Source organism: Melospiza georgiana, chromosome 6, assembly GCF_028018845.1.
Source record: "Melospiza georgiana isolate bMelGeo1 chromosome 6, bMelGeo1.pri, whole genome shotgun sequence".
In the NCBI taxonomy this organism is placed as follows: Eukaryota; Metazoa; Chordata; class Aves; order Passeriformes; family Passerellidae; genus Melospiza; species Melospiza georgiana.
The window spans coordinates 60,812,492-60,824,075 of record NC_080435.1 but is presented as its reverse complement, the minus strand read 5'-3'; the positions used below and the strand labels follow the sequence as shown (position 1 = coordinate 60,824,075).

The 11,584-nt window shown below is 44.6% G+C and overlaps 1 protein-coding gene and 1 non-coding gene across 2 annotated transcripts; one reads left to right on the top strand and one right to left on the bottom strand.

Annotated features, from left to right (window-relative positions):
* Positions 1 to 1,580: 1,580 nt before the first annotated feature.
* On the bottom strand, positions 1,581 to 10,748 carry TBPL2 (TATA-box binding protein like 2). The gene is made up of 7 exons (XM_058026730.1): positions 10,698 to 10,748; positions 7,273 to 7,661; positions 6,451 to 6,538; positions 6,136 to 6,227; positions 4,902 to 5,069; positions 3,404 to 3,498; positions 1,581 to 1,660 (listed from the first exon to the last, which is right to left on the bottom strand). Exons 1-7 carry the CDS (start codon positions 10,746 to 10,748, stop codon positions 1,581 to 1,583), a joined length of 963 nt encoding a protein of 320 aa, XP_057882713.1.
* TRNAG-UCC (transfer RNA glycine (anticodon UCC)) lies at positions 10,558 to 10,629 on the top strand. Its single transcript has one exon. It is a non-coding gene; the product is annotated as a tRNA-Gly (tRNA).
* Positions 10,749 to 11,584: the final 836 nt, after the last annotated feature.

Here is an 11,584-nt window from a genome sequence, read left to right as displayed (position 1 = left end):
AAGAACACTAATTTTACCACTGAAATCATGTGGCAAGCTCTTAAGCAAAAAACTGTGATTTCTTGAAGAGGGCTCATCTTAGATAAACTTTTTTTCCCCCCAACACCTCAATAAAACAAGAGTGTTTTCACTCACAAAACATTATTCTAACTGAAGCTCATCAGCTGCTTCTACAGCTACAGTGCAAATAAAAGTCCAGCCCATGGCTGTGGAAAGTCTCCAACGTTCGAAAGCAAACAGAAAAGTAAGCCCGTGTTTAAAATAGATTTGAGTGTGGAAATCCAGAGTTTGACAGAGACACTGATAACAGCTAAGACCAGCTTATCATGAGGAAGTTCACAAAGTTTTCCAAAGTTTGCGGGGAGATAGATATAAAACCACTTGTGAGAGACACATAACAGATACAGAAGATGAAGCCACACCCTCACCGAATCAGAAATAAACTTTTGTGGCAGCAAAACTCAGCCCAGCAAGACCCTGTTGGGAAGTGAGCCGAGTATTTCCAGCAAGGACCGAAGAGGATTTTGGGCTGGGTTACACTTAAATCATCTAAGAGCAGCCTCTAGTGGCGTTTGCAGACAGGTACCAACACCTTCAGCAGGGAAGGGCACAGCAGAACTGCTCTGGATTGCTTCCAGGGGCTTTCCAGAGCAGCCGTGGGACAGGCTTTGCCCTGTTCCTGCTGGGCAGGACACCTTCTGAAAAGAAAGGCTTGACTTCAAACCAAGTACAGGAAACCTCATTGGTTTTGCTCCAAAATTACCAAATTACTGCCATTGGCTGAACTCTGGTTAAATAACAGAGATAATTAAAATTGCCACGAGCATCCAAGACTTTTTGTATTTTCCTTAAATCCATTTCTAACAAAGTTCCAAACCAACATATTTTGTCAGCACCAAACTCCCATCATCTCCCATCAAGTGGGGACCATTTGGTTAAAATCTAACTTGTCCCATGTCAAATTAGATAATTTAATTAGTTGCACCCCTCTACCCACAGATTTTCTAGGTGTGTCCCAGCAGTCAGGACATGGAATGTCTTCTCTGTGAAAGCAAACCCTCTACCCTCAAACACAAGAATTTACCCAGCCAGTGGGATCAGAGTGATTCTAACACTTGTGTTCTAAACACCAAAATCAGCTCATACAGGATTTTGTAAGCCATGCTATAGACATGTTGAGCTTAAACATGAAACTGCAACACTGCAGGAGCAAATCAAGACACTTAGAGCTGAGGATTCTGATTAATCCAGTTTGAAGTGCAGCATGGATTCACCTGTTCAACAGGGAAGGAGACACATGGCTTCTATTGCAAAATATTTTTAAAGTGCCACCTTAACATACATTCTATCAAAAGTGCATTCATTTATCAAGTGCTTTAACTTGACAGAAATTGTCAGAACTCAGATAATCTGAAAGAAAAGAACATTTCACAAGCTATAGAAAGGCATCAGCCTATGTGGCATTCCGAAATGAATAATTTGCTTAATAATCCACAGATGTGTCCAGGAATGCCCTTGGTTCTGCTCCAAGCACAGCAACACAAGCCCAGGGGTTGTTTTGGATTGCTCTGGGAGCTGTGTCACAATGGTTTCTTGAAGCCTCTTAAAATGGGGTAGATGTTCTCAAATGCCTCATAGATTTCAGAACGGTCTTTTGCTCCTAAATGGACATTTAAGATAAAAAAAAAAAAACATGAATTGAGAGTGCTGAACTTAAACTAAATGCAGTTCAAACCCAGTAAGATTACAAACCATGAAGAAACCCAGGAGACTGAAAGCACCTTACTATTAAAGGCAGAATTTCTATCTGCCACCTCAAAGAGCATTTTCCAGCTTGCTTAGCTTTAAGACTAGTTTTGTTTAACCTGTGGAACCAAAACAGCAATTTTCTGCTCTTGACAGTTGCAAAATATTGGCTTTGAAGATGGGAAAAAAAGCAACTGAGCACCACCATGGTGTTATCTGCTTAAGAATAATAGCTCTGTCTGTTCATGAGGTGAGTGGAAAGGTAAGAACAAGAGGTGAAAGGCCTTTATTTCATACTGGGAGTTGTTCCACAGTTTGAGAACTCTCCTTTTCCAGCTCTGAGAAGCAGTTTTAATTTTAAGCTGTGTGTTAGGACACCTTTGATTTTAAATCCTTTTCTGTGGTACTGGTAGCAAATCTTTAATACCAAGTTTTGCACACAAACTGCATTGCAGTAGGCAGGAATATTCCCTGCCAGCAACACTACTCATGCTGGCCCAACAAACATCAGCCAGGAGAAAACTGCATTCAAATGAACTAAAAGTGGAATTAAGCCCTGCTTAGGTTGGATGTGTAAACCTTTACTCATGTCCTCACTTGGACATGAATAATTCATCTGCCTTACCACAACTTTTACTTTCAAAAGTAAAGTTACTTTCTTGATTAAGGGAAAAAAAAAACCAAACCCTCCTCACATCTCAGCTAATTCAGTTTTGTCATTACAGCTGGCCCAGGACTCACAGCAAAGGGCTGAGTGTGCAGCAAGGCCATTACAATCAGTGCACCCCAAAAATGCAAGCATCAGTGGAATGGAACTGACCAGTATGATTTTACTGACCAGTACAATTTTACTAGACCTAAGAAAATTGTGGAATTGGAGGGGGAAGCATTTAAGCTTTGTCTTGAGTGCCCCATCCTTCAGCTGGCTGAGCTCATTCCTGATTTATGGTTGTGAGAATCTCTGGCTAAGGCAGGCACTTCTCCTGCCTTCCCCACTCCCAAAGCTGTGTTGTGAACATGAATATCACATTCAGAGCTTCTGGGAACAAGCACCATTCACCTTTCAGTACATCTGAATAGAAGCCTTTACATGAGCTTCACAAAAAGGAGCTCAGGAATTCACCTTTTTTGAAAAAGTCACACCTGGGATCTGAGGTACAGGTATCTGCTGAGCACACTGACTCAGCAAGGCTTTTGCCTCACAATTGTTTTGCCAAACTGTCTGGAACAAGCTCTAAGATCTCCACCCTTTCCTCTGATAATCCCTACTAAATGTTGTCAGTGAAGTGTTTTAAGAAGTTTGTTTCCTGTCCAAGCAATTTTAAATTGCTTATTGTGAGGTTCCTATTTAAGTGCCTGAGTAGTTGCTGGCATGGCAGCATCCTGTTGGCATCCTCTGCATTGGCACGTGGCATCAGGCTTTGAATAAAAAAAATACTTAACATGGAAATCTGAGACTCTGTATATGAAATAATACAAGATTCTAGTGCAACAATACTGATGTTATCTGCAGAAAACACAGATAAAACTGCAGCAGCCCTTAAAAAGATCCCTGAGTGGCTTTACTGTGGCAAGATACTGATTTTTAGTTAATTTTTAATTTAAATGCTCTCAGAAAGTGAAGCAGTGGGTAGAGACACAGAGAGGCAGCACTTACCAGTCAGTACAACTTTCCCAGACACAAAGATCAGCAGCACTATCCTTGGTTTGACCATCCTATAAACCAGGCCAGGGAATAGTTCAGGCTCATAGCTGTTCAAAGCAAGCAGGTGACATCAGTAAAATGCAAAAGCTGTTTCAGTGTTGTATGAATAAAGTGCTCCTTAATTATAGTAGCAGTAAGGTAATTAACCACACTGATTTTATCTAGCTGCCCTGAGGAAGGTTCAGGTCAGGTTTTGGACATCTTGAAGAGATGGAGCTGGTGGGGGATCTTCATGCTGAACTTTAAAGACTTGTGAGCCACTTCTGATTTGTCATAACCTTGGAACTTTTATTGTAATCTTCATCCAGTCCTCAAATCATGGAATGGCCTGGCTTAAAAATCACCTAATTCCACCCACTGCCATGGCAGGGACACCTTCCACTATTCCCAGGGTGCTCCAAGCCCCATCCAGCATGGCCTTGGACACTGCCAGGGGCAGCCCCAGCTTCTCTGGGCACCCTCACAGTAAATCCCTCCTAGTCTGCAAAGAACCCTTATCAGGAACCATCCTGTGCAACTAAGACAAGATAAGAGCCAATGTAAATATTTAATGTATATCTAGCTCCTAAATGAAATGCAAACTATTAGATGCAGTGCTAATAAAAGACAACTGAATTTTGGCTCTGTCAGTGCTGAAATCATCCTTTCCTGATGGCAATATCTAGTTTTGAACAAGCTGATCTCACAGGTACAACATGCCCTCACTCAGCTACAGCTTTTCTTTCAATTCTTGGCTAAAGAACATCCAAACAGAACCAAAACAATATCCCAGAAAACACATTATACCTGCAATTCTGTATTTTGCAACTGCAGTTTGGCTTCATGCCTGAAGGTTGGAAACCTTATCCCTGCAGACAGGAATTTGCTTTGCTGGGAGTTAAGAGGCCACCTTGGTATTAAAACCCACAATGGAGCTGATGCCTCAGATTTGAGCTTTTCTATTTTTCAGATTCTGTGCTGCTTTAGTGTGTGGGTCTGGGCTCCATATCAGGGGATGGTGAGCTCTGTGCACAGAGCAGGGAGACAAAACAATTCCTGCTCCAGCTGGGCACCAAGGACAAATGACCCAAATCTCAGCCCAGGAGCACAAACACCGTGGGCTGGAGAGAGAAAAACAAGCAGGGTGGGACTGCAGGGCTAAAGCTGGAATGGGACAATGAACTGCAAGGTGCAAATGGAGCAGAACTGATCCCAGGCACAGACCCAGTGACCAGTTGTGCATTTTGTGACCATTTTGGTTCATCCTGGGTGCAGCCCTGGCTGGGCTCTTGTGCTGCCCAAGGTGGATCCATTGATGTCCCCTAATAAATCCCAACTTTATTCTTTAGCTCTGTCCAGCCTCTGTTCTAGGTCAGCCTTCACAAGGCATCAGAGCAAAGGCACAGACCAGGCTGAACTGGCCTCAGGCCCTGCTGCCAGGTGCACAGGGCTGTCCCTGATCTCCTCCTACCTGCTGAACTGCTGGTGGGTGAGAACCAGGCTCTCCAGGCGGATGGGGAACCTCACATCACAGCTCCCCACCATATTCTGGATCTTGAAGTCCAAGAACTTGGCAGGGAAGCCGAGCTTCTGCACCACCCGTGCGTATTTCCTGGCTGCCAGCCTCGACTGCTCTTCACTGAGGGGAGAAATCTTTGTTGTAATCTCCAAACAGCCCTCAAATCACAGAATCCCACAATGGCTGGGGCTGGAAGAGACCTTAAACCCATCTTGTTCCACCCCCTGCCATGGGGAGGGACACTTTCACTATTCCAGGGTGCTCCAAGCCTCATCCAACCCGGCCTGCAACACTTCCAGGAATGAGGCTTTTCACTGAAGAAAGAGCAAAGGGGAAAAAGCAACTTTTATTTGTGCTTTCCTCTGCTCTTGAGGTGGAATTCAGTTTATAGCCACCACTGTGCTAATCTGCGTTCCATAAAAAGAGATCCTGCCACTCAAAATAGCAAGGCTCCATCCCCAGAACTGCTGTAGGGAAATAAAAGAGTAAGGCACTTGTTCATTCACCTTCCTGTGGTCTGGCTGAACCCACTGGAGATGTTTCATCACTCAGCAGTTCCCCTTTTGAGAGGTTTCTCAGTTCCTCAAAACAGCTCAGTGCTGATCCAGGGGTTAGACTGCAGGCATCACTACAGTTCACCTGCCTGGGGTGGTGGTAGGGGCTGGAGAAGAGGTCTCCTAAGCATGAGTTAATTAATTCTAATTGATTGTTTTGGGATATAAAAACCAAGGCAGACTCTGCTGAACTTCAGGGGGAAAAAGCTTCAGAGTACAGCAAGAAACTTTTGCTTTCCCCAATTCTCATTTCCTCTAGAGGCAGATGTGTTGACTGGTGAACACAGACACTGAAGAGAGACTTGACAGACACAAGTTATGTCCTAAACACTTTAAAAATCCGTGAGAAATGCAAATAACCCCTTAACAATTTCTGGGAATTTCAGCAGCTTTTCTACTGATGTATGCTCAGCTCACTCTAAATTCAGGGACAGAAGTACACAGTTCAGAAATTGCTAAGGTGCCATCATGAAGAAAGGAAGATTTTCAATATCAGTGCTTCACTTTTCTTGCAGTTAGTCCTTTGCTAGATGTTTTAAGCAAGACTTTTTAAGTAAGACATTCTCCATCAAAATACATGCACAGCTGCAAGACCCAGACCTTTAGAGGGAAGGGAAAAACCAGAAAAATACCTTTTTGCTCCTGTGCAGACCATTTTTCCTGAACTGAATATGAGGGCTGTTGTTCGTGGTTCCCTGATTCTCATGATGACAGCAGCAAACCTCTACAAATTCAAAGGAAAACCTGTCAGGAATTAAGCTGTATTTCTGTTTAGTCTTACAAAAATTAACAATTCCAAAGCTTATCACAACACATATTTGCTTTTTAAGAGTTTCTTTCCCACTTGAAGTTATTTCCCACCCACCCAGGAGCAGGAGAGTTAAGAGCACAGTCACAGGATCACTGGGAAAGGGAAGTGAGGGTAAAGCTTTGAGTCCAAGATTTACCTTTGGGTTATACTCTGCATTTCTGGCACGCAGAGCTATGTTCTTCAGATCCAGTTTACAAGCCAAGTTTACAGTTGACACAATATTCCTGTGGAATGAGGGAGGAATTTTCTCATTGCAAAATCCAGCCACTGCAGAGCCACCCCCCCAGCAGTACAGTCACATTCCAATTAATAATTGCCATCATCTGATTTCCTGCCTGTCTCTTCCCCACTCAAGCATTAAGCTACTTCTGGCAAAACTTAAGTAATTCAATCCAAAACTGCACTTTGAGATAGAACAAAGTGTGAAGTTATTATTCTCTGAAATAAAAGTTTGTGTGTCTTCCAAAAACTGCATCACTGAAGCCTTTCACAGCTTGGGATTGAACCATTACTGACTATTTAGAGTTACTACAGCACCTAAGGTAGGCAGGGCTGGGTTATTTTCTACAGGTATAAACTATTCCAGAGGTGCTCTATCCTAGACAGGACAGCATCTTTTAATGAGGCCAGAGGTTCTGTTTCTCCTTTTGAAAAGGCAGAGTGACATTCTTAAACCCCTGGAGTCATCCTTCACATTCTCCTTGCTGGAGGAAATCCTCCTTCTTAAGAATCTTCATATTTTTATCCAATACTGTAATTTAATTTTCTCCACCTCTCTTTCAAGAGGGGGAAAAAACTACTACAAAAAAACTACTCCTGTAGAGTTTTTTGGCTTATTTAAGACAAAGCCATGCTTGCTACATTCTCAAGTGAAAAGTCAGAGCAACTTGGCTTAACTTGCAGTTTAAGCCAAACTCTGACTATGGTGTGTGTGCTACATGAACAGCACATAACTTACTGCAGCTGGGGGACTATTCCAGAACTTTCTGAGGCAGATGTTGCCGGGGTGATCGGAGTCATCGGAGTCAGGGGAGGACACACGCCAGGAGCTTCAGGAGATGGCTCAGCTGCACCTGGATGTGACAAGCTGCTCTCATCCATGAAAACACCACTGTCCTCCTTACTTGGGAGTGACCCATCAAGCTCTTTTTGGGTTTCCTGACCATCCTCAGAGAGGCTTTGTTCTTTGTTGTCTTGGGTGACATCTGGGAGAAAGCTGAGGTCCACGGAGGAGAAGTCTGTGTGGAGCTCCTTGGACTCACTTAACTGGGAAGATGCTTGAATTGGAAGTTCTAAATCATAAGGGCTCATAGGAGTGAACAGATGAGGACTAGTGGAGAAGTCATCCTTGAATTAAGAAAAAGTGCCATTAAGGGTCTTGTATTAAAACAAGGAGAGTAAATTAAGATTAATCTTCAATGAGCAAGTTTCAATAATTTTTCCCCAATATATGTTTTAGCAAAGACTAGTTTTAAGGTTGAAAGTGTGTCCTTTGCTTGTCTGTGAGTGTATGAAAATCCAGGTAGCTTGTATAAATGCATTTGCACCACAGTCCATGGGCACTCTAGAGAATTCCTGAATAGCACAAATTGAGAAATGCAGGTACAACACTGGCACTTCACCTTTCACAGCCACTGTCACACCACAACCACATTATCACACTCTTGAGTTTTTCCAAGGAAGACAGACAGCATTTTCTGGCTGTCTTGATCTCCCATTCTGTAAATTATTCCGTTTCCTCTCCCTGCTAGCAGGGGACAGTGTCAGCTTTGCTTTGTGCAACAGAGGGCAGCAGCTCACAGAACCAGCAGCAATTAATTCCTCAGCTCCTGGAGGCCACCAGCCTGAGTGAAGCTAGAGATGAGAAGATGGGACTAAAAAAAGCCTCACCACAGTCAGCAGAACCAAGCACACAACACACCTGCAAGTAAGCTCTTCCATACTGATGATGTCCTTTATCAACTATTTATTATTAAAAGCTCTTAAAAAGCGTCATCATGTCAATGAGGCAAGAGTTTCAGGACAGGATTTATTCCCTCTCCAGTAGCGCATAAACCTCTTTCTGAAGGTGATTTCTGCCAACATCCACAGCAGGTGACAGCTTGGACTAAAGAATCTGCACAAGAGGTTTTGTGTTTAATCAGGCATTTTTAGGTTCAAGAGCCAGAAGGACTTGAGAAGCCCAAGCACAAATCAGAGCAGGGAGTGGTGCATGAGACTGAGCCCTGGAGTTGGCAGCAAGTGCCTGACCTCCAGCAGGAGCAGGATTTCCAGATCAGTGCTTCCCAGCCCTGAGCTAGTGCTGCTCTCTTCTAGGCAGCTCACTTGGCAGCCCAGCCATGCACACGGGGACAGCTCTGCTCCTACTTTGCAGCATATCTGCCTGCAGACACTTGGAGAACTCTGACAAAGTGACAAATCATCCAGAAAACCCTCACTAGCCTGAATACAGATGCAATCAGAAAAGTACCCACAATTAAAACTGCTTCTAAAACTGACTTCTAAATGCAGAGCCCCACAGAAGATCTGTTGGGCAGGATGCTCTTGAATAAATCTATGTACTCCTTTACCCTTTAGAAAAAATGGTAAAATATGTAATTAATAGTTACAAATAAAATATTATGTCTATTTTAAATAGATCTTTTTCAAGGCAGCAGCAAAGGAAGGAAGTCACAATCTCAGCAAGAATTCCAGTGGATTAAGGATTAGTTGTGCAGGAGCTCATTAGGAAGGTTTTGTGGGAACCACAATGTAGAGAAAATGATACAAAAAGCTCCCTGTGAGACTACTCACATCATACTAATGGGCATCAAGGAATGAACATAACAGTAAAAAAACCACCCACAAACAAACAACCAAAGCCAATTTGTGACATATCTTAAAAAAGCTGATGGAGAAACGAGTGGTACATGAGGCTGGAAGTATCACACAGCTGTGAAGTTTTCAAAAAGTAGAGTCAATTGCATAGAGCAAGTAGAAACAGAAAGCAAATTTTCCTTTCTGATCAGGTTTGCACCTAAGAGGTGTGAGGAAAGCCCTGACAGGGTTAAGTGCTGGGGAATATTTCCTTCTTGTCAGACAGATGCTCAGAGGCTGCAAAAGGGGCACAAGACCATGTTTGCATTGGGCTGGCTGCCAAGGGTTATTGCTATGGACTCTGGGTTAATTAACTTCACCAAGGCCCCACCAACTGCACAGCTTTGGCCATCTCCCAGCAGCTCCAGGGAGGAGATTTCACTCACAGATCCTGTCTGAGATCCCTCCGTTTGGGGCAGTTTGAGGGGAAACAGCCTTTTTCACTTCCACTGCAGAAATCCCGCAACTCAGGTAGACACAAATCAAACCCAGCTGCCTTAAGCAACAGACTTGGATTATTTTTTTCCTCCTATCACACATCTGCTATTATCAAGGGTACCAGCAAATGTGAAATATAAAAAGCTCACCAGCACTTGTAAAAGCTGTATTATACATTACCACATTATGTGCTTTGTGAGGGCACATTCAGAGGGCTTTACCCACTGCCACAGGATCGTCTCTGGATTTAAACAGCTTGTGCTAAGCCTGTTTTCTGAGCTGAAAATGAGTTTACAACAGGATGCAAAGAAGTTTTGTTTCCTGAGTAAGGAGGATGCTCAGCTGTGGAGTCCAGCCCTCTCCCAGTTGTTCCTACAACCACCTGAAATCAGAACGAGTCTAACTAAACCAAAACACTTAGCTTGTGCTTTGAATTACACTGCTTAACAACAGCTTTTCTTGTTGAAAATTAAGCATTTATGCATTTGCACAAGGCTCCTTAAACAAAACAGCATTTTTATTAGAGTGTTTCTTTGGAGTCCTTCCTCAGCCCTCTGAAGAGCACATCTTACTGTGTTGGCTGGGGGAGCAGAAAAGGTGAGACTTACACGTTGTTTATAGTAGGCAGAGGACAACCATTCCAAACCCCGAAATAATGACTTTTTGCAGACATTTACTAACAGAGCGAGGAGATGCGAGCTCCTGCCCTCTCAGTGCCCACCCACGCCAGCACCCGGGCTGACCCTCACAGGCAGCATCATCCCTCTTAGCAGGGAGTGAAGGCGACCTTCTGCTCCAGAGAGCTCCTCCGTGCTCCCGGCAGCTCCGGGACAGCAGGGATCCCCTGGGACAAGGAGGAACCCCTCAGAACAGCGGAATTTGGGGCTCACCCAGCAGGAATGCGGTAATGACGCAGTTGAGGCGCGTCTGCGAAGCTACTTCCATCGCAGCGTTGGTGGTATAGTGGTGAGCATAGCTGCCTTCCAAGCAGTTGACCCGGGTTCGATTCCCGGCCAACGCAGTTGCTTTTTGTTTAGCTTTATTTTATTTTTTCCCCCTCCTCGGTTGATATTTTCCTTCCTGCCTTACCTGCCCGCTGCAGCTCTCCAGGTATCGCTCCAGCAGCGATACGCCCTCCATGGGCACAGCCACCGACACAAAGCCCTCAGCGCTGCTCCTGTCCTGCTTTTAACGCCCAGGGACAGCACCTGTGGCTTGTCAGGGAGCGGAGCCCATCACAGCTGGGAGCTTTACCCTCATCAAGCAGCCTTGGAGCCTCTGCTCTGCCCGCACGGCTGTCTGAGAGGGTTTGTCCCATCCTGCAGCATTAGAGAAATCAGGGTGCTCTTCTCGTGTGCTTTACTGGAGCCTAAAAACACAACCCGTGCCTCTGAGCATGCTTTCCTCTGCAGGGTTGAAGAGAAATGACTCGGACCCTGTAGTTAGTAGTAGTCAATGTAGTTTAGACCTTCCCAGGTGATGCTTTTTAGCAAGTGTCACGTGCCCCTTAATGTCTCCCACCTGTCTCATCAAGTGCAATGAGGCACATCTGGTCCTTTGAGAGGAGCCCCCTGCAGCTAAAAGTGTAAACTTCAAACTGAAGGCGTTGTGATGAAATGGTTTATTCTCAGTTTGGTTAACACTGCTTAGGGGGAGCAGGGAGAAGCCTTTAGTTTTACATTCACTGTCCTCCCCATGCAGGCATTTCCCCTCTGGAGAGTACATCTGCCCTCTGTGAGTGATGGTTTGGGGCCATTCCCTTTTCCCGTGTCCTGGTGTGAGGCAGCACGTTCCCAGGAAGGAGCTCATGGCTGCTGGATGCTGTGGGAGGCTCACACTGCTGACACGGTTTGGCTTGGGTGCCACTTGAGTCAATGCCAGCAGCTGCTGCCTGACTTGTTCCTCCTCTCCTGTCCTGCTGCTGTGTGGGGATGGATGGATGGATGGATGGATGGATGGATGGATGGATGGATGGA